At 31.7% G+C, this 27,139-nt stretch overlaps 5 protein-coding genes across 10 annotated transcripts; 2 read left to right on the plus strand and 3 right to left on the minus strand.

Annotated features, from left to right (window-relative positions):
• Window positions 1-10,144: 10,144 nt before the first annotated feature.
• On the minus strand, window positions 10,145-13,054 carry LOC128396281 (uncharacterized). Of its 6 annotated transcripts, none has more exons than XM_053356840.1 (5): window positions 12,702-13,054; window positions 11,868-12,595; window positions 11,529-11,714; window positions 10,770-10,901; window positions 10,145-10,590 (listed from the first exon to the last, which is right to left on the minus strand). In XM_053356840.1, the coding sequence occupies exons 3-5, from the start codon at window positions 11,539-11,541 to the stop codon at window positions 10,412-10,414; spliced, it is 324 nt and encodes a 107-aa protein (XP_053212815.1). In that variant the 5' UTR covers window positions 11,542-11,714; window positions 11,868-12,595; window positions 12,702-13,054; the 3' UTR covers window positions 10,145-10,411. The 6 variants fall into 6 exon arrangements, with proteins under 6 accessions (XP_053212815.1, XP_053212817.1, XP_053212814.1 ...); XM_053356842.1 differs by having other exon boundaries at window positions 11,868-12,003; window positions 12,407-13,054; XM_053356839.1 differs by having other exon boundaries at window positions 11,868-12,003; window positions 12,280-13,054.
• A 1,960-nt stretch (window positions 13,055-15,014) lies between these two features.
• LOC128396277 (DNA topoisomerase 3-alpha-like) lies at window positions 15,015-17,515 on the minus strand. Its single transcript, XM_053356833.1, has one exon. It carries the CDS (start codon window positions 17,317-17,319, stop codon window positions 15,379-15,381), a length of 1,941 nt encoding a protein of 646 aa, XP_053212808.1. The 5' UTR covers window positions 17,320-17,515; the 3' UTR covers window positions 15,015-15,378.
• A 1,619-nt stretch (window positions 17,516-19,134) lies between these two features.
• On the plus strand, window positions 19,135-21,518 carry LOC128396278 (uncharacterized). Its single transcript, XM_053356834.1, has one exon. The coding sequence runs from the start codon at window positions 19,210-19,212 to the stop codon at window positions 20,848-20,850; it is 1,641 nt and encodes a 546-aa protein (XP_053212809.1). The 5' UTR covers window positions 19,135-19,209; the 3' UTR covers window positions 20,851-21,518.
• A 213-nt stretch (window positions 21,519-21,731) lies between these two features.
• Window positions 21,732-24,231, plus strand: LOC128396279 (transmembrane protein 19-like). Its single transcript, XM_053356835.1, has 4 exons — window positions 21,732-21,921; window positions 22,026-22,230; window positions 22,490-22,594; window positions 22,683-24,231. The coding sequence occupies exons 2-4, from the start codon at window positions 22,119-22,121 to the stop codon at window positions 23,450-23,452; spliced, it is 987 nt and encodes a 328-aa protein (XP_053212810.1). The 5' UTR covers window positions 21,732-21,921; window positions 22,026-22,118; the 3' UTR covers window positions 23,453-24,231.
• A 123-nt stretch (window positions 24,232-24,354) lies between these two features.
• On the minus strand, window positions 24,355-26,059 carry LOC128396280 (uncharacterized). The gene is made up of 7 exons (XM_053356837.1): window positions 25,392-26,059; window positions 25,245-25,320; window positions 25,087-25,157; window positions 24,850-24,942; window positions 24,713-24,787; window positions 24,594-24,648; window positions 24,355-24,530 (listed from the first exon to the last, which is right to left on the minus strand). The coding sequence occupies exons 1-7, from the start codon at window positions 25,479-25,481 to the stop codon at window positions 24,427-24,429; spliced, it is 564 nt and encodes a 187-aa protein (XP_053212812.1). The 5' UTR covers window positions 25,482-26,059; the 3' UTR covers window positions 24,355-24,426.
• Between the last annotated feature and the right edge of the window lie 1,080 nt (window positions 26,060-27,139).

Below are 27,139 nucleotides of genomic sequence, written 5' to 3' on the forward strand. Positions count from 1 at the left end.
CCGATTGTGATCCAATTGTTTACATGGAATCAGAATTGATTACATAAAATGCTAACAACACGATATCATTATTAACATAATGATAGAACTGATAACTTGATCATCGCAATATCACAAAGAGCAATCATTTAATCAATAGTCATTATTTTCATTTATATTATCATATTTTTATCTAACAACAATATTGATTAAATGATCATTTAATTACATCAACACTGGAAGATTGCCTTTAATAAAATCACTTAATTTCTAGACAATCACCTCGATTGATTAACAGAATAGATAATCAATATCTTAAACTTTAAATGGAAAACGATACAAAAAAAGTTGTCAACTTTTGTCTCAGACTCAGAACTTTATCATGAAACTCCTATAATAACAAGTTGGAATAACTGTTTTTCATCAATATGATGTTCAAGAATTGTGAATTCGTAGCCATTGTTAATAACAATAGAACATGGGAAGAAATAATTTTCTTATTAAAAGTTGAATGTAATAAGATAACAGAAAAAAAGGTAAAGAGTTATTTGGATAAAAAATGTAATATCTTCAAGTGTAATTCAGTTTCATGGGAAGGGTGGAGTCGGAATATCGTGGGAAGAGGGATAAGTGAATATAACATTACATCATTTTCGCTGGAAGATAAACAATAATAATAATGATGATAACATTACCGAATCCTTTGGATATGAGAGAAACTTGAAAATGAACAAAAACAAAGTGAATCCTCTCGAAAAGTTCTGAGCTATAATAATATTATTCAATAGAATTTATCCTATAAAAATATTAATATAATAATAAGATTTATTATTCAGGGAGTTGCAAGAATTGAAATAATAACAGAGACACAGGAATAACCCGTTTACTTTAAACTTATAACTTTTTGCTCTTTTCTTTTTTTCTCATCTTCTTACTTACCTTTTTCATCTTCATGTATCATCTTTTTTTCTCTCTCATCATCTTCATCAATTCCTATTGAAGTTATTACTTTTTCTCACCTCATCTTGTTATCTTTTAGTTTTTTTCTCATCTCCTCATCTCCTTATCATCATTACCTTCAAAATGTTTAACTTTTTATTAATAAAAAATAATCGCCAGAATTGAATTGAACAAAAATAATCTTACATATGCATGATAATTTCGTCAATGAAAATCAATTTTGTCCCCGATTCCATCTCATCTCTATTATCCAGCAATTGGTCCGCATCTTCACCAGCATTGCTCTAAGTAAAAGATAAGCGTGACTTTCACTTTCATCAAGCTTTTGTCTTTGCGAGACAAATATAAACGATGATGAAGATAAGCCTCGAATCGGATAAAGAAAGAGCTGGATTAAGTAGCTTAGGAACAAGAGGATGACGATGATAGAGATTAAGAAGATATTCATCACTCTCTCTCTCTCTCTCTCTCTCTCTCTCTCATTGTCTTCCTCATCATCTCTCTGGTAACAGATGCATTATAATACCAATCTGTTGCAAATTATTATTCTTATTTCCCTAATAAACTCCTCCTCTTCCTTTATCATTTTTCTTCATCTTCTCATTTTTTATCATCATCATCTCTATGGTCTATATCATCATCATCATTGTCATCATCATTATTATTCTTATGGTCTTATTATTATCATTATTATTATTTCTCATTTTCCTTTTTATTTGATAATAATAACAAGAAATATCATTATACTATTATCATCATCATCATCATTGAACTGAACTTTTTTCATTCAATTTCCCCCCCTTTTGTTATTAATAATCATCATCATAATGATGATAATAATTTACAAATATTTGCTTAACTCAACTAATGATTTTTTTGTTATAGGTAAATATAAATTGTAATAATCATTTAATTATTGATTAGTTGATTAAAATACCAACTCTTGTCTATTGATTAAAAATACAGAGATTATCTTGTTGGATGATTAAAAGATAATATTGATTTGATTTATTGATTGGTAGTTGATAACATTGATCATTATGAGTTATTGCTGTTGATGATAATCAATAACGTTCAATTGTTACCACATAATCAGGTTAATCATATGTATTAGTATGTTAATTATTTCCTATCAATTTGAAACGTTGATTATCTCAGTTCAAGTGATTAACTTGATTGTTGCAAAAGGTTAAATGATTATCATGGTTAGTTGATTGTTGATATTTTCCATTATCATATCTCAAAGGCACACGACACGAATTAACCTTTACTATTTCGAGTTGAATTGTTATATTAACCGTTAGACACGTGAGCCAAATTATTTGATTTTGATTGTCATCAAATTGTCATCATAAACCGACACAGTGACACAATTGGATTATTTAACATTCCAAGTGTATCATGATCATGTTTCATTAATTGTCTCACTGATTAAGTATCAGATGATTATCTTAATGATAAAATGATCAACACAATTTGATTATAACCATGTCCAATATTGTTATTCTTGTGATGGTTGGTGAACAATTAACATCATAATTGATTTAATTAAAAGAAGAGGAAAAGTTTCTCAATCCTTGTTTTCTATGGGAAATAAAAAAGGATGAGGGAAGTGAAGAGAGCAGGAAGATGAGGTGACGATCAAAGGATGAGGATCATTTGGGATGAGAAGGAGGAAGATAAAAGTTGGATGATTTTAAGGGTAATCATTGGGAAACCGAGTCACTTTTTCTCCCTCATCTTTTCCTCTTCCTTTTCCTCCTCCGCTTCTTTATTGAGATCATTTTGAATCAATAAAAAGATATTTGCAATAACGATAGAAACTTATGATGATAAAGATGAGGATGATGACATTGATGGATTAAAAATCATGTAAGATTGATGATAATCTATTAAATTGTTAAGGTACATTTCAAGAACTGGAGATAAAAAATGTTTCATATCAAACCAAATGTAACCCACAACTTTCAATGGATTAAGATAATAATCTGGATGAGATTAATTTGTTAGTTTTTTTGCTGATTCTAAATGATTATATTAGTTAAGACCCAAACAATTTACACAGTTGATTGAATTAAGCTTTTTTCTTACTTTACAAATCAATTAACAGCAAATAGTGATCATATTGTGATCATTTAATTGCTTAATTTAATCAATACACTTAACCAATCAATCAAACACAATTAAATTAAATTAATGCTAATCACTTTAATCTGATGAAGCTCAAGAACTTTTTTTCATTTTCTTCATCTTAATTAACTTACAAGCGAAACGCTCAAAATGAGGGCGAAAAAAGTGAATTTGAAATTTGGCTTTTTTTGAAAATTCGTAAATTGGACAATTTTTAGACTTGGAAATTTAACGAATTAACTTTAATTCGAATTATTAATATTTTAGATCCAAAAATTTCGACGAACCTTAAGCTCTAATACTTTTATGTTACTATTCAATTTCAAATATTAATAGTTTGAGATTCATTGCCGATGCTGATGTGCATTGGATTGGATTGGGTTAATTGTACTGAATTATTAATTACAGTTTCATATCTGTGTTGGTCCATTTTGATTTCAATTAATTGCTATTGATAGTTGATCACAATTCAATCAACAAAAATAAGATTGATAATAATCATTGATAATAGTGATTTCATCTCCATGTTATTATCTTATGAATTATGTAATTCAGATATTTATTATTATTGTTACTATTTTTTCTCGATATCATTTATTTTGATGGAAAAGATGAAGATGATATTAAAGGATGAAATGAAAATATGGATTGAAGATTAATGTATCATTGGATTGACTTTATTTGATGAAAATAAAAAAAGGATAAAAGATGAAAAAGAAGAAAAATAATGAGATTTTCATTCGCTTTCTGTTCAATGAAAGTTTTTTATCATTTGATGATGAAAAAGAGAAGAGGATAAAGATGAAGATGCAATGAAACAATTGGAAGAGAGAGAGAGAGAGAGAGAGAATGAGTTACTCTAAGGATAGAAAACAAGAGTATGATGATGATACCAGGGGGAAATGTTGATATTGGAGTGGATGGTAAGATGAAATGATAATAATTCATATATAGTAACAGTTATAGATCCAAGAGTAAATCATTTACCATGAATATGATTGTCAAGAATAATGAAAGATGAGAAACAATGAAGTTTTATCTTAATCATGTTCGTTAACGATGATTGAAGTTAATTTGATTGTTTGAAGAGAGAGTTTAAAAAACAATGTTACCTTAGCAATCAATTGATTGGAGGGGAAATGATTAGACAATTTATTGCAATTATCAAATTATCTGTTCATTGATTATTGTTATTTGAACTGGATGATGATTATTATTACTTATTATTATTGATTGACCATAAAGTCCATTGAATTAAAGTGATGAGGATGAAAATGGATTCACTTTGGTATAAGACTGACAATCTAATAACAAGATAATATACAATAATAATAATAATAGTAACTGTTTAACCAAAGAGTAAGAATGTAAAAGTTACATTTCATTTGGTTCTTACAGAGATGGTAAATCAAATTATGTCCACTCGTTTATCCTCATCACTTTTGTCCAGCACTTTAACTGGTAAAGTAAAAGATGAAGATGATAAAAAGGGAGAGGGAAATGGTAAGAGATGAAAAAGTCAGAGTAATGATAATAAAAGATGATAAAATAAAGTTGATTGGTTGAACATTTTCATTACGAATCAATGGAGAAGATAAAAATCGCGTTCGATGTTAAAACTCAATGAGATGATGATTGTGATGATAGAGATAAATTGTATTAGTGTAAACTTGATGATGATAAAAGGGATCTCTCTCTCTCTCTCGGTCTTCATGACAAAGGATATAATGTTTATCACTTTATTTAACAATAGTTACTGTTAACAATAAATTGTTGCTAAACTGGTAGTGATGAGGAAGATAAAATATTACTGAATTAAATTTGATGATGAATTATTATCATTCAAGGCAATTAAGATGCAAGTGATGAGGATGATAATCGTTAACTCTTTGAATACAGCAAATGGATATTCAATGGGTGGAGAAATTGCCTCGTAAATGTTTCTCTTCATCATCTTCCTCATAATCATCATCTTAATGGGCAAATGTATATCATTTTAGCTTAATGATTATCATCATCTTCATTATCACCACCCTTGGATAATAATCATTAACACTTATGAGAGGATGATAATCATCATCATCATTATTATCATTTCTTTACTCTTAAGACTTGACAATAAACTAATCATTTTTAATCTTTATCCTAATATTTACTTTCTCAATCTTTGCTTTTCAATTTAATTCAATCTCATTAACTGATTGAGTAGTTTAAATTGTCGTCTCTTTAATTGTTCAATTTTTCTTGCATTTCATTTTAATTCATTCGGTGTCTTTTTAATTCTTGATACATTTAAATGTTGTTTAAATTGTTCATCATTTGGACATTTTATTTACCAATTTAATTGTTAATCATCGCAATTAATTTACACTCTTTTAATGTGTATCACTTTGATTGATTTTTTCCTTCTGCCTTGTTAGCTATCTTAATCTAATTGAATTAACTGATTATCATTGATTAAATTAAATGTTAATCCAATTGCTTTTGATTGTGATGAGCTTTCATGATAATTTGAAAAGTTTTCCTTAAACCAAGACAATCTAATTTCAACCCTAATTATAAGATCAATTAAACTGAGACTTGCGAACAATCAAATTATTTTAAGAGGATTGTAACTATTAATTAACAATTGAATTAAATGTTGGTTATGTTAATCATTCAATTTAAATTTAATCACCAAGACGAGTGAATATAAAGTAATCAATTGATCATCAAATTAATAATAATAATCAGGTGAACGAGGAAAATACTTCATTGGTTAATCATTCAAATTATTGATCATGGGGATGAAGATCCATGAGAATAGGAGAGATGAAATCAATGAAATCCCGAATAATGGATCCGAGAAAAAGATAAGCATTTTGATGAAGATGAAGATGAGAGTTTAAGGTGGGAATAGTGGGTGGAAATGGATGAGGCAGAGTGGAAGTGGGAGGAGGAGATAAACTATCATCTCGATTACATCATCATACTCATGTCATGGATTTTAGGAAGATATTTAATGGATATTTATTGTAGTATATGGAGTATGTCAATGTTTCACTTTTTCTCTTCATGAACAACTCATATTCTCTATGACAAGTGAATTGTTATTATTTTAATCAATGGAGATCATGTATTTCCAAATTAAATTAAGCCCTCGTCGAGCTCCAGCTATTGGTACCTTTTTCTTGCTATTCTAATATTAGGGTGATGATGAAAATGGATGGAAAATGTATTTGGATACAATTGATTTTCAGGGAATAAAAATTCAAATTTTATTCTATTATTTTCCTCTTCTTCTGCTCCTCCCAATCCTCATAATCTCGGTTTTCATCATTCGGTGAATAAATTATTCTCCAAGAATGAGAAATGAACATTTTATTGACCAATAGATATTTCTATTAATACGATGACTGGACATTTTGTGGACAAATTACTATCGAATTAATTGTCGAGAGTTGGTTAAGATGATGATACATAAAAGAGAAGCTCGATTCGGGAAAAAGTTCAATTAATTGAGAGAAAACTATTATTAGTTTAATTCGAGTGTGAAATATGTTTTTTTTCTTTCGTAAACTGAAAACAATTAAGAGGAAAAGGAAATGATGACGGTGAAGAGATGATGAAAGTGGGAGGGATGGTTAACTATTGTTGCGATTGTGTATTTAATATTGTGGCTGATACATTGACTATTATTGGGTCAAAGGTACTTGAAGGTAACATAAAAGTTAAACTTTGAAAAAACATTTGGCTCTCAATGGACATTAATGCTTATTATCATCATAATCATTGTTTACTGACCATTATGATCATTATTATTATCATGGTAATCAATTGATGACAAATCACAGGAAATAGTAACAATTATACAATAAATATCCTCATCCATTGGATAAAAGTGTTACCATTGTGATTCCTGTGATTTGTTGCAATTAATTCATTGATTGAAATTGATGATTATGTTTATCAATCAACTTAATTGTGTCTAGAGTGTGAACTAAGTTAATCTTGGCTGATTTGGTAAATGCAAGTTTGATGAACAAAAGATGCTTAATGATTAATGAATAACAATTAGCAGTGAACCTTAATTATTAAGATTAAGGAAAAATAATAACAGAATATGAGTCAATCTTTAAGCAATCAAATTGAAAATCTAATCACAATCAGATCATCATCATCATTATGTCTTAATGATCATTTAATCTGATGAAATTGCCATTCATTTACTAATTAGTAATTAAGTTAGCTTTATAGTGAGAGATACGCAAATTTTATGATGAAATGTAACAAAAAAAGGTTCACTCTTTTTCATCCTCATCATTTTCATCCCAAAATCATCTGGTTAACTCACATTATGTTGAGATACGGTATTTTTTACATCTTTTTACATCATCCTCATCATTATCATCATTGATTAAGCCGATACACAACAAATTGCAATAAAAGAACAAGAAAAAAGATGATGAGGATGAGAAGATTGAAGATACATTAAAAACTATTATATTATTGATCATCATCATTATATAACAATAAAGAAGATAAGATGAAGAAGAAGATGATGACAAAAAGGCGAGAAAAAACGCATTAAAGGTTATCTTCATTTTCTCTCCTTCATCCGCATCCTTTTCCATCATTCTAAGAGCATCATCATTATCTTCATCTTCTTCGTCCTTTTTTTGTTCATTCTTTTATTCCGTTAACCTCTTTAAACCCAATTTACTTTCAGCTTTTTTCATGTAATTTGTTGTTTCATTCATTTCCTTTTTTCATCATCTTCATCTTTCCATGTAATCATCATGTATGATCACCATTATCATGACCATGATTCTGTTAAATGAAAAGTCGTTTTGAAATGTTGTTTTATCACAAATTTAGCAATCTACAAGCTGATTCATATATCGATTGGTTGAAATTCAACAGCATACTGAAGTTAATTTCATCTGAGAATCAATTTTTTCAATTCCTGTGCCAAATTGGGCTGACATTTGATTTAGTTATATGATTAAATTGAATCAAATATTTACTTAATCAGAAAATAATCAAGAAACATAAAGGAAGTGAATAGTTACATTTTATTTACTTAATCTCCTCATCTTTTTGTATCCTAATCCATTGATATTACTTAAATCATTTGAACATATTAGCTTTTGATTTACGGTTAATTATGGAGCTGAAATTTTTCATTTATCATTTGATTATTTGATTATGATGATACCTTTCAATTGTTAAATTGTATTGTATTTAATGGATTGGTAATCATCCTAATAGGTTGGGATGGTAAAGGTGATGATAATGACGATGAGAATGATTAATTTGATTGGTTATTCAAAGATGAGCACATGAGATATGATCAGATTTAAATTTGAACAGGAAAAAAGTAACAACAATATGACCCAGTTAATTGTGAACATAATGGATTAGATTGATTATAATAGATTCAGATGATAATATAATAATAGGACGAAGAGGAAGTGATAAGAGTTAAGAATATCATCTCGATGATGAAATGATTGTTGTCAAATAATTTTGACAAAGTGTCAATAATAATGTTAATCTTGTTTAATCCGATTCCAATGCAACAATATGAATGGATAAACAAAATGGTCGGATCATCGTTGTGAATACATTATTATGTTTAATTTTTGATTCAATAGATAACATTATCCACACAAATGATTAGGATTGTGATTATGTTTAAGTTAATAGTTGTTAATAATCATAACGATTAAAGGAAATGATATCTCATTATCTTGGAATACAATAAAAAATATTTACCTTTGCTAACCGACCAGAAATAAACAATTAATTGTATTGATCAAGAAGCACAATCAAAGGTAAATTTTTATCCACAGAAATGTATATTAGCCTGTTAATTGTTCCCTCGTTCATTAAGTAAATAAACTTACAGAGTCTGTTTTTTGTGCTCAGGTAACAATTTATTTTTTCTTCTGATTATCTTACCTGTGTGATTTACAGCGAGGTTATTATTATTATCTGTATTTGCTAAAAGGTTAGTCAATAGAGAGAGAGAGAGAGAGAGAGAGAGATATCTATTATGCCCTGAGGGGTGTATGATACCCCACCCGGTACATTATCTTGTTGTTTTTGCAGGTGTCGATTAGGCCGCAGGTCAATTCAGGTCATCATTGAATCGCCTTTTTAAATCTAGTCCATAAAAAGATGAACACAAAATTGAATCGCTTACAATTTTAGACTTTTCAACTTTAGCATTTTTGTTTACAAACTTTTACCTTGGTAATTTTTTCTTATTCTAGCACTGACCAGTGGTCGCAAGGGTTAAACAATGAACACGGGATATCGGCGTGTATCTTTACCTTTCAGTATTTTCTCTGTAATATCCTATTCTATTGCCTCGGGCAATGGGAAGGAGGATGAAGAGGCGGATAAAGATGCTTTCAATACTCCTACTTACTTTTACTCAGTTTTGAGTGAGTTTAATCAACGTCACCGTCGCAATTGTCACTATTCATTAACCCTGCGAATGCAAATTGCAAGCAAATTAAGTTTAACATTTGTGTGTTTTGAGTTAGTTGTTGTATTGATAAAAACAATCGCTAATTACAATTGTAACGCTTTACTTGATGTTTACAATTAACGCTGGTCATCATCATTTCCAATGGTCAATCGATATGAGCTCACTAATGATAGTTGAAAGTTACATCTGAAAAATATCATAAGTGATAAATATTAGTGTTCAAGATTAATCGCCTTATTAGAAGCAGAAAAATCTATTTTTCTGTTAATATTTAATTCAATATAAATTGTCATTAAACTGGATTAAGGATCGCAACTGAATCAGTTTGACATAAACATATTAAGATAAATAATGCACCTTAAATATGTTATGTTGTATTAATTTGTTTTAATTGTGAGTAACCTACACATCAATTGAATATCACCCATGGGGTCTATGGGTGAGATTAGTATTGAATTAACTTAATTTAATATTGATTGTGATCAAGATAATCGTCTAAATAATTACTGTCTTTTTCTTTTTCTTCTTAATCACTGTTATTAATTAGGTTATTTAATGATAGTAAATGAGGTTTAGTTGTATGTATCTCTCTCACTGTTATTTGAAACCTCTTACAATTTATTAATTAAATTGGTTGTGTAACAAGTTTGATGACAAATTATCAGTAATTTATGAATTGAAAATAAATCAAAGACTTGATTTTTTAACATCTTTTACACACTATCAAGATTAGTGTAATTAATAACTTTGTGTATGAAAAAATTATCAATTGATTATCGTATTTATCCTTAAATCATGATACAGTTTATCTTACTGATTGGATATCAAGGTTGTTAACTGTTGATCATGATAATGTTGATTAATTCATTTGGATTCAGTTTTCACGTGTAAATATTCACAGTATTTTTTTAAATATCTCGTTCCTAATGGTGGTTTCAACTCGTTGAGAAAATCACTAACAGCAATTAAATCGGGTTTATGTTGACATGGACTTTCGGTTATGTCACCGCGATCGGTTGATTCACTTCGACCTGAATCTGGATCTAAATATGAATGATGAAAGAAAAGAGAATGTAAGATTTTTCAAGTTTCACAAGCGTTTTGATTTGTACACCGATCTCACTTTCCATTGTCATAAGTGACCTCCGTTCATTGGTGTCGCGTGTTGTATGACAACCTATTTGTGACTCGAATTTTTCATTTTATTAACACAATATCGTACCTAAAGTTGGACTTTTTCCACTTGAATGATCGCCAGAGATTCCAGATTTTGATGCTGTTCGAGTTTTACTTTTTTCGTGACCAAATGCATTGGAAATTTCGGACTGCTGATGGATTCCACTGGTTATATCTACTATTTGGGAAACAATAAAAACGATCAACAATTTACTAATCATCTCTGATTAACTTTATGATTAAAGTTTTACACTTGATATTTGATTGTTTACTTTCAAGTTTTAGATTTAGTAGCTTAGACTATTATGATTATAATCGTTAGAATGAGTCGTCATATACATCGTTATTTAAAGCAACTGTTTAAATATCGTTTGTCACTTAATTGTTTTAACATTTAAAAGAGGATATATTTAATCAGCTTAAAATTGAATTGCATGGATTTAAATTATTGCTTATACTAAATGAATTTACTGTGCAAGGTTGAGATTATTGTTATAAAATCAAAAAAAACAATTAAGATTAGTGAATTGTAAATATCACATGAGAAAGAATTTAGTAAATTTCTATGAAAATCAGTAGAGAATTGGGATAATCAGTGTGGTAATTTAAGACACTAGTCAATAGGAATTAAGAATAAATCAGTTGAATGAATGAAATGTTAAACAAATTACTATTACAAGGATGAGCGATTGAAAATTTGTAAAATCCGTCAAAATGAATTAGTCCCAATTAAATTAATTCCATATGTGATTTGTTGATCACAATTGTCTGCAAAGAATCAACATAGACAATCAAGTAAACGCACCTGAGTTAATCATTTCCACGGAAATATTCAGTCACTGAATTCAAACATTAAATAACCTGAAATATGTTATTGCCAATGAACCTGAAAGGTGAATAAATGTCCAGCATTTACCAGTGTTGGTGCTTGAAATATCTCCGGGTACTTTTCCATGAGTATTATTTGTAAGAATGTTCAGTCCAAGGAAATCTGGAAAATTAAATGTGTTGATATTAAAAATGATAAAAGGATTTCAAGTGATGATGATGGAGATGCGGATGCTTTGCAATCTCAAATAATATGATATTTTCTTTTTTTATCACTTGTATCACATGGGGAAAACTGAACATAAAGTTACATTACCAATAAGAAAGTGAAAGTTAATAGAGTCGATGAGAAATGTCCTTTCCGGGAATGGATGTTGATCTTTGTCTTTAAGTTTTTCAATGTCATTTCTATAGCTGAACATTACCAAACATTAACAAATAATGGCCAATATCTGGAAGATTGTTTTAGAAAATAGTAGAACATCATGTTCATGGTTAAAAATATTTCACAAAGGAGATGAGAGCAATGAAATAGGTTAAGGAAACAGATGAAAGTAAAGAAAAATAACTGGAAATGACCAATTGATGATAAGAAGAGGACCAAAGTCTTTTGAAGTAATCACTGAATTCGAGTCATCATCATTGTTTGAGAAGAAATAAGAAAGGACTATTTCCTCATCTTTCTCTCTCTCTCTCTCTCTCTATCCAGAGAACTAAAGTATTATTACGTTTCATCATTTCTCAGGCTTTCAAGATCCGAAATACTTGTGACTTTCATTCTCAGTTATCTTAAGATCCTGGTGACACCATTGGTCAGAATATTCCATTTCCGTTAGTTGTTCATTTTTCCATTACATTTTTTTTCATTCTTTTCCATTATTTTGCCAATCGGTACAATTTATTGAACATCAGGTCACAAAGCTTCAATAATAAAGACCCAGAGTCAAGTTGGGAGAATGGAGCATCATAGATGAGAAGTACTTCCATTTCTATGTATTCCAGTATTAATGCTGGACGATTATTTTAGATGAACACCCAAATAACCTAATCGGACAAAACAGAAAGTAGAAAGAATTACAAAAAAACAAAAGTCACTCTTTTCAAATCCAACAGTTAATTTAACAATAGAAAACATAAGAAAACCAATTACAGTCGATCAGATTTGGAACATAAAACAAAGGTGAAAGAGAGACAAGATCGCAATAATTAAAGCAATTTAAATTCTCAGAAAATGTAAATTAATCAATGAAAAAGTAAACAAAGAAAATGAATTAATAATCTTCTCTCCCCAAAGCGACACCTTTCAGTTGATTTTACTTTTACTCTTTTTTGTTTTCTCAATAATTTTCATTGTTTCCCATTAAATTACATGTAATTACCTAAATTGATCTTTTGTGATCAAATTCAACTTGTGGTTTTCTTTTGCCTACGAGTTACAACTAAGTGACCTATGGTTGGCGATTAATTAGTGGCTTTGATGAACATCGATAACAATTAACTGGAGCTCCAGTGAGTAATTGGTTTTCCTATAGAGATCATCTTTAAGAATCGATTAGATTTTTGATTTTGTCAATGAAATGACATTTGTTTTTCTTCAATCTTCCCAATTGTTTATTAGCACCATCAGTGGACTTATCATTATTTTCTACAGAAATTTCTCTTTGCTTCGACAGAAAATCATCTGTAACCTGAATTCTTTCAAATGGCTTCAGTGTCTCAAGCGAAGGAATCATTTCAATATTTGCTGAGATTTGGAAAGAAAAAGTCGATTTATCTCTTAAATCATCATCATTCTGATCCGTAACACCGAGTGTTCCAAGTGGTTAACAATCAGCAGAAAGTGAAAGTCAGAGTAAAATCGTTGATGGGATAATAGCTGAGTATCAAAAGTGTAGATGAAAATATTTTTCTTCTCTTCTTGAAGTTTATTCTATTGATCCATCATCGTTTTAGAAAATGTCATTCAGTGGTTTTGTTTATTCTTTGTTCCTGATTTAACTGATTCAAACTCTACAAAAATGATGAAATATAACAACAACATACTTGGCGTATATTTCACTATTTTCCCTTCCATATTCATGGTCTTCATGATGGAAACAAAACTCAGGCCTGAACAAATTGATTCTTTTTAATATCCATATTTCCAACCATCACATTCATCCGTCTTTCCAATTCAGGTGGGATTCCTCATGAACCTCTCATCAAAATGCATCGTTCGTTCAGAATAATTTCCCTACTCTTCAAATTTTAAATAGGCTTCAACTTTATCTTCTCTTTTCATTCTCTAATAAATGCATCTCGTTTTCTACATGTATTTTTTTCTCTTCACTTTTGATGCAGATTATTCTCCCTGGAAGATGAAATTCACATGAGGAGGCAAAGAGGAAGAATATTACCATCATTCCGACTGGTTAGTATTCCATTGATTTTCCAGAAAGAATCAAGGAATCAAGAAGTGATCATGAAGGAATAGAGACCAAATGTTGTTTATCACAATATTTTAATTTTGATTGTGTTTATCTAAATCATTTCGATGATTTTTGACTCGCTTTCAAAAGATCAACAACTTGCAAGTTTCATTATTGTTACGATACAAGTAAAACTATCATGACAATCATTTAGTTTCTTTTCTTATTTCCATTTGATATTCTTTATTTTCTCTATTTACAGTAAATATGTGTATCTCCTTAAAGATGCTTCACTTCTTGGCAACAAAACGTCATTTTGTTGAATATCACTCGAAATGTAACACAATGGACACCAAACAACAGCTTTCAAGTACAATTCTTATTTCTGGTGATAATAAAAAAGTAACAAAATCGGTAAGATTATGCTCGCTCTCTCTTGTCATTACCTTGCCTCCTCTATTGATGATCTTAAATGTTTCTATTGACAATCATTAACATAATCATCATTAATATTTCTCTATAAATCTAATTCTATTTCTATTTCTATGCTACTGATACCTGAGGAATGACATGAAACCAAAATATGAAGGACAAAAGCTTGACGATGATGAAACGCTATTAAAATAATATTACTATAACCACGAGAAGATGAAGAGGAAGAGGAAGAGGAAGAGGAAGGAGGAGTTGAAGAGATGAAGATGCCTCCCATCCATTCAATTGGTCTCTAATTTTTTGATAATCTTTTATAATATTTTCTGTCTGCCTTGAGATCCAATGCTGACCAACTTAATCTACATTTTATCTTCATCACATTGTCATCTTTTCTTACTCAAGATCAGTCGTAATGATCATCATTTCCTTGTTTCTTTCCTATTAATAGTTAATACCTCTTCTTATTAGGATTGCATGTCCACTTATCTCTTAATCTATTGTAATATTATTATGGAAGAAAATTCATTAAGTTGATTAGATTTTTGGTGAAAGTAATTCGATGAAGATTATCAATGTTAACCATTGTTTCTCATCAAGTAATTTAATTGTCAACACTTAATAGATTATATATTTTACTTGTTTATTGAAAACATGACAAATAATGATGATATTTACAAAACAGAAATGGAATACAAACTTTGCTTTTTCTACATAATAAAAAAAATTAAACTCTCATAACCATCAAGCCAATTGAATTATGTTTATCTTTTTTGAACTTGAAATTCAATTTATATTTGATGGATTATTACGAAACATTATCGTCATTAGATGAACTATTCACATAGAAATTTTCATGAGATGGAAGAAAATGCGAATTCAATGAATTCATCGATTTTAAATGGACTCATAGAGTAGCTAAAAATAGATTTTTCTTGTTTCAATTTTCTCGAGTAAAAATACTCAAGAAACTTGAAGATCACAATTGAATCAAAAGTTCCTTATGTTAATGTCTTCACCGAGACAACGTTGAACATTTGACGAGAGTAAATTGGCTCTTCTCATTGCATCGGAAAAAATACCTTTGTAAAGAACGACTTGTTCTCTTAGCACAATCTTTGGATCTTTTCGACCTTCACAAACGGCTTGCAGATCTCTTTCGAGATTTGCACGAAGATGAGGTCGAGATAATTCAAAGCCCATTGCCACGTAACCGTCGACGAGACCAAGGCCCAATTGGTCGGGCAGAAATCGTCGGTCATTGGTTAAGCTAACATAAGTTCGTGATTTGATTGTCTCGATGTGTTCAGCGTGAGTTGCATCTGTTCCTATTCCATGTTTTTCCATGAGAGCAATGAGATCGGATTCGGTTAACAAAGCGGGTGGACTTGTTTTACCTTCTCGCATGAAAATTTCATCAGGAACAAAAACCTCATTCATTCGGATTTCAGGTATTTCTTTACCGAACCATTTAACGTATGGGTACACTTCGAGATAATTTTTTTCTAATATAATAAGACCGCTTGTATGAAAACCTTCACCATTGATGTCCAACTTGATGTTTGTCTCAAAACCGACAGCATCGCTACTTAGACAAGCCAAAAAATGTCTCACTACTAATTCGTAAATTTTTGCTTCGTCCCCTGACAAATTTTCTGCTGCTTTGATGGGATAAATGGGCGGATGAGCATTATCAGTTTTCTTTCCTTGCCTCGGACGAATTCCCTCTTGTAATACCTGACTAGCGAATCTACCCCACACCGGATGAGCTGTTTGTGCCTGGACCGCTGGTTGAAGATTCAAATTGGACGGGAAAATATTGGTTTCAGTTCTTGGATAGGATATGAATCCTTTAACGTAAAGTTTTTCAGCTATTCCCATCGTTGTTTTGGCAGAGATTCGTAATTTAGATGAAGCCAATTTTTCCAAACAAATTGTGTCCATTGGCACTGGTCTCCAATGGGTTTTTCGTCGACTTTCAACTGATGTTACTTTTGCTCTTGGATTGAGTAAGATACGATGGTAAAGAGCAAGACATGCATCACAATCAAATAGTCTATTTCGATCCCAAGTAAATACAACTGTAAGATTATCCCTTTTGAGCTTGACATCTAAATACCAAAAAGCGTTTGACACAAACTCTTTGATTTGTTTATAACGTTCAACGACGAAACCAAGAGTAGGGAACTGGCATGAGCCATAGCTGATTAATTTGTCTTTGACTTGTTGACCGATCTTTTGAATTAACATGGTCTGAAAACGAGTGAATGCAGCACCAATTCGTAAATCCAGCTCCCGACGAACTTGAACAGCATCAGAAGCCAATTTATTAGGAGGCACAAGGTTATTAACAGCTCGAATAATGGCTGAAGGGGTGATCTCAGAAAATCTTGCTCTTTTAATTGGAATATTGGGCTTCACTTTACGACAAACTTGAATGATTTCAAAAGCGATATTCTCTCCTTCTCTATCACAATCGGTCCACAGAATAAGTAGTTGAGCACCTGAAATCTCTCTTTCCAAAGTTCTTTTAATCTTTTCACAATCTTCACTTAATTTAGTGACAATTGGAGCCTCAAAAAGGGCAAGAGGATCACAGGACCACCATTTACGATGCCTTTCGTCGAAATCGTAATCTAAAAGGTGACCAGAAACTGATGTCATTGTCATTTTACACCGACCTTCATGAGGTAAATCGTAATCAAATTCGTAAATTTTGTTATATTTTGAAAATCCTTCCCTACGTTGAGAGTTACCCTTAGACATGCTGTTGGCAATATTTCGAGCAGCATCATTTTTCTCGGCAACATTCAATACTTTCTTCATTGTTTTCTCTGAAAAGTTACGGTTGAAACAAACAGAATCACAGTGAAAAGATTTAATCACATTCTTGAAAGAATTCAAATATCTTGAACAGAATAAAGGAAACATAAATAAACAAATAAAAAAGAAAAGCAAAACAAGAAAAACATCAAATCGAAAACCGGGAAATGTAGTTACTTCATTTCTCCCCAGAGGCCACTTGAGAAATTAGGGAACATCAACTAATAACGAATAGTTGAGAAAGAGAAGTGAAAAACAATTAACTTTATTTATTTTTAATCATTTGAAACAATTGTTATTATCCTGGTTAAAGTGGTTCAGTTTTGATAATTGGCACATTTGGTTGGTTTTTCAGTTCGAAATCGGATATTTTCTGGATCAGTTCATTTCTTTTTTCTTTCAACTGTTTTCTCTTCGCTTTCATTTTACTAAACGACACTTCCAGAGATTCTTTGAGTTCTTGCAATTCCTTCATGTCGGAATCACATTCCAACAATTGTTTTTTCAACAGTTTCTTTGTTTCACGAGTTTCATCTTCCTCCGTCAGAATACGTTTCAATTCCAACGCAAACTGAATTTGTGTAAGACCAGAATATTTAGGCATTTTAATAGAAACAATGAGACTTGAAGCACAAGTGAGAAAATGTGGAAAACAAATGCCCTCTTTTAGAAATGTTTCAAAACAAATGCTTCCAATCAAAGAGTAAAAGTTATTACTCTTTGCTTCCAATTGTTGTGATCAACATGTGATTCACTTCTCATGTGTCAACAATTTGAATGTTTTTCTAGTCATTTTTTTCAGTGAATTCCATTCTGTGAATTTATCTGTCCTGTTTTCATCCCTTCGCAATGGCCACTTTATCTCAACTTCTTATTGAACTAAAAAATACACAAACAATGTTGGATGAATTTGATAAAGAACAAATCGACGAATTGAAAGGACAACTTGTTGAGTGTGATTCTAATTTGAAAGGTTTTGAGATTGTTAGAGAATCTTTGAGAGAATCTTTGGATGAAGACAAAATAGACTATTAGAGCTTAAAAACGAACGAATGGATCTCATAAATGCCATGATCAAAGATGTGAATCGAGAACCACCAAAGACCAAACCCAAATCCGTTGAAGTGAAGTTACCAGAGAAACAAATGTTGGAAAATAGATCGAAAAATAGTCAACCGCCCAGCAATGTGATCCGACCTCCGACAAAGAAGATGAACCCTGAACCAGTTAATGCTAAAGAATCTACTTGTAAATCGTCAAAAAAAAGCCCGAAAAAGGTCCAACAAAAGTCCAATTTATCAAGAAAACAAAAGCAACTTCAAGCTCAAGCAAAGTCTAAGAAAATAAAACAGCCTCGTGATGATAAAATGATCCAATTCGGGAATTACTCATGGGGAGAGCCAAGATGCTATAAATTCAGTCTAGATGAAAAACCAATGAGCGAAAGCGATATGGTGCAATTCAGACGACAATTAAGAAAAGAAAAAAGGGGATTCAGACATGGACCATATCAGTGTCTATGCAAACAATGTCTTGCCAACGGGTTACACGTTACTGGAAATAAGTCTTTCATCATCGACCACCAGGTCGAAGTTTATAAGCCGAAATACTCTTGTGTCAAATGTTTATTTTCTTTCTGCTCTTTCAGTCTAAGTCGAATTAAAAAACACCTTAAAATGCATGAAGATGGTTGAGATTATATATGATCTGAATTACTCGACTAATTTACTCAACTCGGTTGTAATTAAATCGTCGATTATCAATTAAAAGACCTTTCTCTCCATCTCAAGATTTCCACTTAGACATTTTCATAGAAACAAAGAGAAACATTAAACAAATGCCCTCTTTTAGAAATGCTTCAAAACAAATTCTCCAATTGTTGTGATCAACATGTGATTCACTTTTCATGTGCCAATAATTTGAATGTTTTTTTTGTTTCCTTTTTTGTATTAATAATAATTCTGTGAATTGCTTTATCCTGTGTTTCATCTCTTCGCAATGGCGACTTTAGCTCAACTTCTTATTGAACTAAAAAATACACAAACAACGTTGGATGAATTTGGTGCAATAAAAATCAAAGAATTGAAAGAACAAATTTTTGAATGTGATGCTAATCTGAAAGGTTTTGAGCTTGTTAGAGAATCTTTGAAAGAATCTTTGGATGAAGAGAAAAATAGACTAAAAGAGCTTAAAAAAGAGCGAATGGATCTCTTAAATGCCATGATCAAAGATGCGAATCGAGAACCAAAGACCAAACCTGAGCCACCGAAATCCGTTGAAGTGAAGTTACCAGAGAAACAAATGTTGGAAAATAGATCGAAAAAAAGTCAACCGCCGAGTAAAGTGATCAAAGATGTGAATCAAGAACCACCAAAGATCAGACCTGAACCACCAAAGATCAAACCTGAGCCTCCTAAGGCCAAACCTGAACCACCAAAGACCAAATCTGAAGCACCAAAAATCAGACCTGAACCACCAAAGATCAAACCTGAACCACCAAAGACCAAACCTGAACCACCAAAGATCAGACCTGAACCACCAAAGATCAAACCTGAGCCTCCTAAGGCCAAACCTGAACCACCAAAGACCAAACCTGAACCACCAAAGATCAGACCTGAACCACCAAAGATCAAACCTGAGTCTCCTAAGGCCAAACCTGAACCACCGAAATCCGTTGAAGTGAAGTTACCAGAGAAACAAGTGTTGGAAAATGGATCGAAAAAAAGTCAACCGCCGAGTAAAGTGATCAAAGATGTGAATCAAGAACCTCCAAAGACCAAATCTGAACCACCAAAGACCACTGAAGTAAAGTTACCAGAGAAAGAAGTTATTGATCTTGTATTGATCTCAGATTCATCGGACAGCCCAAACCACATAGACTTCAAGAAAACTAAAGAATTAACATGTAAAGTGTTGGAAAATGGATTGAAAAATAATCAACCGCCGAGCAATATGATCCAACCTCCGAAAAAGAAGATGAACCCTGGACCAGTTAATACTAAAGAATCTACTTGTCAATCGCCAGCAAAAAGGCCGTTCATGGTCCAACCTCCGACAAAGATGAACCTTGGACCAGTTAATGCTAAAGAATCTACTTGTAGGTCGCCAGCAAGAAGGCCGTTCATGGTCCAACCTCCGACAAAGATGAACCCTGGACCAGTTAATGCTAAAGAATCTGCTTGTAGGTCGCCAGCAAAAAGGCCGTTCATGGTCCAACCAAAGCCCAATTTATCAAGGAAACAAAAGCAACTTCAAGCTCAAGCAAAGGGAGGAAAACAGCCTCGTGATGATAAAATGATTCAGTGGGGTAATTACCCGTGGGGAGAGCCAAGATACTATAAATTCAGTTGCGAAGGAAAACCATTGAACAGAAAGGATATGGTTAAATGGAGAACTCAAGTATCTAAAGAAAAAAGGAAATTCGAACCTGGACCATTTCAATGTCTATGCGCGCAGTGTGGTCCTAAAAGGTCAGACAGTCGCTTTACTGGATCTAACAATGCCATCAACAAGCACCATGCCGAAGTTTATAAGCCAAAATTTTCTTGTGTCAGATGTGGATATTATGCAGCCACTTTCTATCTAAATGTCATTAAAGGTCATCTCAGAAAGCATGAAATGGATAAAGAGTATATATGATCTGCGGAGATTTGAGTTACTCAACTACTCGGATGCACTTAAATCGTCGATTATCAATTAAAAGACCGTTCTCTCAATCTCAAGGTCTCAACTAATTCTCCCAGGAAGTAAATCAAGATTTCCACTTAATCTCTTCTTGTATTCTCAATCGTTCTCTTTCAACAATTGTCTTCATTAATTTGTAATTAACTGCGAATGCACTTGCTCATAGCATAACTTATTCAAGGCTTTCGACAGTTTTGCCCTGAAGACAATTCGATTCGAGCCTTTCCTTTTTTAATTCGAGCTTATTGATCATCACAAACCCGTTTTCTCCAGAGAAAAACTTGTTCTCTTCATTCTAATCCAATTTCTACGTCTCCAGTCTCTGTCATTTCCGAATAATTCTAAAATTCTCTTTCATTCGATTATCGTGGCGATAATCTCATCTTCAGATTCGTTTAACTCTCTGTAAGTACTAATAACAAATTAGTTCAGTTCGATAATATTGATTGTCAGAGAAACTGAAACTTTTTTCCCCACTGATTGTTAATCGTTTAAATAATTCGCATGAAAAATGTTCGCTACTCGTGAATTTCTATGAGTATTTGTGTTTCCTTTTCCTTTGTGTTTTCCCATTGATTTTAAACCAGAAAATGGATTAAACTTTAACTCTCTAGTTCAGTTAATCCTCATGAAGATTTAATTTCCTTCTCACTCTTCATTCAATTGAATTAAAAAGCTCCTATTGCTGTTCGTTGGTTTATTCACATTATCATTTTGTGAGCTTCAATTTCAATTAACTAAACAATCAGAACCAGTTGATTGTGATGATTATGTGTTAAGAGAAACCTGAGAATCATAAACAGTGAGTGAGAGATAGAGAAAGTTGTAAAGTGAGTTTATTTTATTGTCTCTTCTGCTCTTCAGCTCCCAGTTTATTTTGTTTTTCTGTTAACAATTTGTTTCTGATTAAATCTAATTCCCTTTCATTATGTCAATCGCCATCTCACTGGATTAACGTGAATCAATTCAGTTGTTAGGACAAGGAAATCACTCGAAATGTGTCAACTCAATGCGATTTAAGAAAAGGTAAGTTAACTGATTGACTTTTCTGTCATTCATTTACTCGGTCCCTTTATTATTGTTTCTCTCTGTTTGTTTACCTTTATGTTTTTCTTTAATCCTTCCCTCAGATTGATTAATGTGATTAAATGATGATCAACGGATTTATCTCATTGCCCGAATACTATTTTTTTAACCCAACGTAAAGCTGATTGATTCACCTAATGTCAAATTCACCACCAACAGTAATGTTAATTGCTACTCTTCTGGTTCTTATATTTCCAGTCGCCTTATCATTTTGGATCATTTCTTTACTCGCCTCTGAGAGGAATAACGGTAATTATCACCACCCAACAATTAAGATGAATTTCAATCATTATTATCATGTGTGTCGTTGTCTCTTCGATGACACTTACAATTAAAAGATAATTATGATTAAATCTCTTTGATAATGTAAACAAGTACAAGGTAATCTCCAGTTGTTGTTTACTCACAATTTTCATTCACTTTTCTTGAGATTATTTTGTTTTCCGATTGATTGTTTTCATTTCTGTATTGTTCCAATCAATTAATTGTATCTTTCATTCATCCTCAGGTCTACCTTCACCTCTACGATGGTTGTTCTCATTTCTAGTGCCTTTATTAGTCGTCATTCAAGCCTACCTGAGGAAACATTTAGACTGGACTGGAGTCATAATTGGTGAGCATCTTCCTCTTCCTGGTTGTCAATCGTTCCACATCAATTCTGCTTCCGTTTTTCTAACGTTTTCATCTATTATCTTTTCTAGCATTTATCATTGGCTTCATTCTTACATTGGCTAATTACTGTTTTATTTTCAGTATGTTAACATTTTTCTTCACTTCATACAAAGTGACCAAATATAAGAATCATTTGAAACGCGAATTAGAAACCGATTCAGCCGAGTTAAGAAGACGAAATTGGCTTCAGGTTATTTGTAACGGAGGAGTGGCCACTCAATTCGCCATATTGTTCATGTTGGAACGAGGGATCGCCGATGAAAATCCAATAAACTTCAAATATGATTACTATTCATCTTGGTTTGCCATGGGAGTATTAGGAAGCATCGCTTGTAATAATGGCGACACTTGGGGATCAGAAATGAGTTTGGCCTTAACTCGTGGGAACCCCAGACTGATTACCAGTTTACGAAAAGTTCCAAGAGGGACGAACGGAGGAGTTACAGTGATAGGATTAATATTCTCAGCACTTGGAGGCTTAGCCATCGGATTAGCCTATTATTTAACTCTATTGTTATGTGTTAATCGCGATGTTCTTGCCATCAGTCCACCACAATGGCCGATCTTAATGGTTGGAGGCTGTGCAGGTCTAATAGGTTCCATTGTTGATTCTATGCTTGGAGCTCTCCTTCAGTATTCGGGTTTTGACCGACGAACTGGTAAAATTGTTGAAGTTCCCGGTGAGAACGTTGAATGGGTCAGTGGTATCCGGTTTTTGGACAATCATTCAGTCAATTTGTTTTCATCTCTTATAATGGCTCTTCTTACACCAAGGATCTCTTTATCATTCTGGTCATGAAATTTGAAACCAACTGTTTCATCAACAAACTGCAAATGCATCAAAAGAGCAAAGCTTTTTATCAACAATCAAAAGATTAATCTAATATACAGACAATACGAAACCCTGAGGCCACAGCCTCCATCATCTTCATCGTCTTCATCATTAACTTAACATTAAAACACCGCAAACCAAATGAAAGGCTAAGAAGCTTAACTAACATCAATCTGAATCAAATCTTGTGAATAGTGATTCGTATTCAATGGTTTCAGTGCTCAATTTGACTGAATTTGACTGATTACAAACTGAACAACTATTGAAAAGATCTCGTTAACTATTGTTATTTCTTGTTCTGTTTATTTCTATTGAATATGTTTACACATAATCGATTCTATTTTTGTTTCAATTGAACAGTCACAGAGCTCAACCAAAACACAAATGGAAACAATTAAGACGCTGATCAATTGAAAAATAAGATTAAAGCAATTCAATGACAGTGTAAATCATTTAGATTATGATCTTCATCAACGTTTCTCACTTAATTATCATCATCGTCTCTTGGAAAAGCCAAATTGTTGAACAAATTGTACCTCAGTCAAAATCAATTGTTTGTAATTAATTTTCTTTCTCATTCCCAAGTCTATTGTCTAATTGATACATTCATAAATTTTATTAATGTTTTTGTATTATCCTAATCAGCTGATTGTCAATTAGCTGTTTAAATGCTACTTAAACCGATGCCTCTTGTTACATCAAAGTTAATTATGTTTTTAAATAAATAAATTATAATATAATCTTAATTGTTTTCGACTATCAGAGTGGCGATTTTTTAATATTTCAATCTGCGTTCTGACAATTAGACATGTTAACATTTGATTGTATTAAATTAGTAAAAAGAGTGAACTTTATTAATAATAATCGATTTTAAACTAAACGAGAGTTAAATTGGTTTGATTGTTTATCTCCAATCGATTTAATTAGTTGATTGATTTGCTTCATCGATCGTCTTCCTTTTGAAGACTCAAGATTTCAATGGAATCGTCTCTTCGGTCAATTGATACAATATCTTGATGAGGTGTCACTTTAGTAATTGTGTCAACTGTTAATTAATCAAAACGAGAATGTAAGTTAATTGTTCATCATCAAGTAATTAAATACTCACTTCTTTTCTCGTCCAATTCTACATAGTATTTGAATACTAAAAGTAAACCATAAACCTGCCAAAGAGAAAGTTAATTGTTCTGATTGGAATGGCAATTTAATTTCTATTCATAGACTTACCAAAACTCCTTGGACTAAAATAGTAACTGCCAATTCAAAAACGGCCATAACACAAGGGGCTCCATAGTCTCGATTCTTTGGTTAATTAGCAATCAATTAATTCGTTACTTGAGAATTTCAGTCAATTAAATACTTACAGGTAATGAAATTTGGACAAAAAGCAAAGCGAAAGCCAAAGTGATATCGACTATGGCAACGATCATCCAAGGTAAGAGAAGCCATCGAATATTCTGAATGTAAAAGATGATCGACAATTAAAACAAATACTCAACAATTTGGTGAGGTTTTGACGATCGAAGTCAATATTTACTCAGTTTACTAGTTGATTGGTCGCAATTTCAGAGTTTAAAGTGTCTAATTAACTTGATACTCACTTTGATCAAAGCTAAAACCAAAAAACCAGAAATAACCAAGAAAACGATACTTTCCATTGCCAACATGAAAACTGGTTCGAAGTTAGAAAGATCGATTTTATTTGGTTCGAAACCATTAATATGAAGTTAGAAGATTATTCAAGAAATAATTTACTCACATAGGAAGAATACAAATGGATGAGTCTCATCAAGAAGACGATAAATGCTCCAGGAAAGGTCGAAAATACTCGTCAACTGTAATCGAATAATCGTGGTTACGTTTCATTAGTCACAACTATCGCGAATTTCGTAATTTAGTTACTTACAATTGTGTAAATCGCTACAAATAAACACCCGATCCATGGACGTGCACATTTTAGGTAACGATGATTAAGAACAGATTGAAAAGTATTCATTCTTGTAGATTAATCAAGTGACTGTGGTAGAAATTGATTGATTCTATTTTCTTATTGTTGATCATCAATTAACTTGGAATTAGGCAAAAAATCACTTTGGTTGAACTGGAGCTACACCAATACAATTACATGTGAATGTATTGGTAACATTTCATGAAACGTTGATGAACTTTGGGTGAAAACATGAAATATGAAAAAATTGAAGGAGAACTGGTGAAAATAAAGTAATAACTGATCAAGCAAATAATCAAAATGATCTAACGTAATTTCTTGCAGGAATCAACCTAATGACCTCAATGTAAACTCTTTCGACACATAACAACTGACCATTGGCTCTTAAAGTAATTCAAGCGAATCATTTAAAAGGAGGAAAAGAAATAAATTCATTGACTCTGCTACTTGACCACTGCCTTTCCTGTTGAACCATCGAACCCGTGATTCCGTTCAACTCAACTGACCAATAATCTGCCTGTACATTTATTGATTATCCTCATTGATGGTTACCTTAACTACCAAAAATATACATTAAATTAACTCGGGAGAGATGAGGGAGTTAATATCTCCAGGGAAATTTTAATCAATGCTAATTGATACTATTAGAGTTCAATTTCATTTACTCATATTGACCATCGTTGGCCAAGTATAAAATTGTCTAATAATTAAAACTCAACCAATTTAATGAGCTTCTGAAAATTTCTTTGATCAATATCTACACAGTTCCAAGGGTAAATGAAATTAATTAATTTACTAATTAGTATATTGATAATTCCTTATATCAATAGTCATAAATTATAATTAGTAAATAGCAGTTGATAATAATTACATTTCTCACCATGAAAATCATCAATCAATATAATTGTTCAATTGGAAATGATTACATTTGCTTAATGAAAAAAAGTCAACACAATCAACCAAAGAAAAGTCAATGTTTAAACACAATCATGTTCCCAATTTAATCAAAATTATTGATCCACCAACCAACTAACTGTCGATGATTAACTTATTGTTATGATTGGAAACTTGTCTAGGCCAATACCCATTTGCTTAAACATTTACCAGCATTTCCTGGTTACACTTGATTAGAACCTTTGTTTTCAAATGCAAATATAGTTTTAATTGTAATTACCTCTAAACTAATTAGTTATTAAACTAAATTAGATCAATCATCAGTTTTTACTCTTGATTTGTGACTCAAGCGATTTTGTCATCTCTCATTATGTTCATGCAAAAAAGACTATGCGATTGTCTTAATTTTGTTTCGTTAATGAATTGATATCAATCAATTCGCATTCTATGCGAATCAGGTCAAAAGAATAAAAAATTAACTGAATAATCGAATAGATTTAGTTTAATCTACCGAATCGAATGCTCATCATCATGATTAACGTTCATTACTGAACTTGACTTTGAAAAGTAATAATAATCATCTTCTTAGTGATGATTATGATAATTCAAATCACGCAATCGAAAATTATTGTCATTAAGATGATTGAATATTTCGCTGAACAATCAGCATTTACTTTGTAACAATTAGCATTTATTTGTACACATTACCAAAGGGACTTTATCAATAAGAATAAAGAAATTGGTTGAAAATGTTCAGCAAATTAGCTAAATTTAAACTGATCAATATATTAGTTGATTATTCAGTTCGAATC

This window comes from Panonychus citri, unplaced genomic scaffold (genome assembly GCF_014898815.1).
Source record: "Panonychus citri isolate SS breed McGregor unplaced genomic scaffold, ASM1489881v1 Contig00143, whole genome shotgun sequence".
Lineage (NCBI taxonomy): Eukaryota > Metazoa > Arthropoda > Arachnida > Trombidiformes > Tetranychidae > Panonychus > Panonychus citri.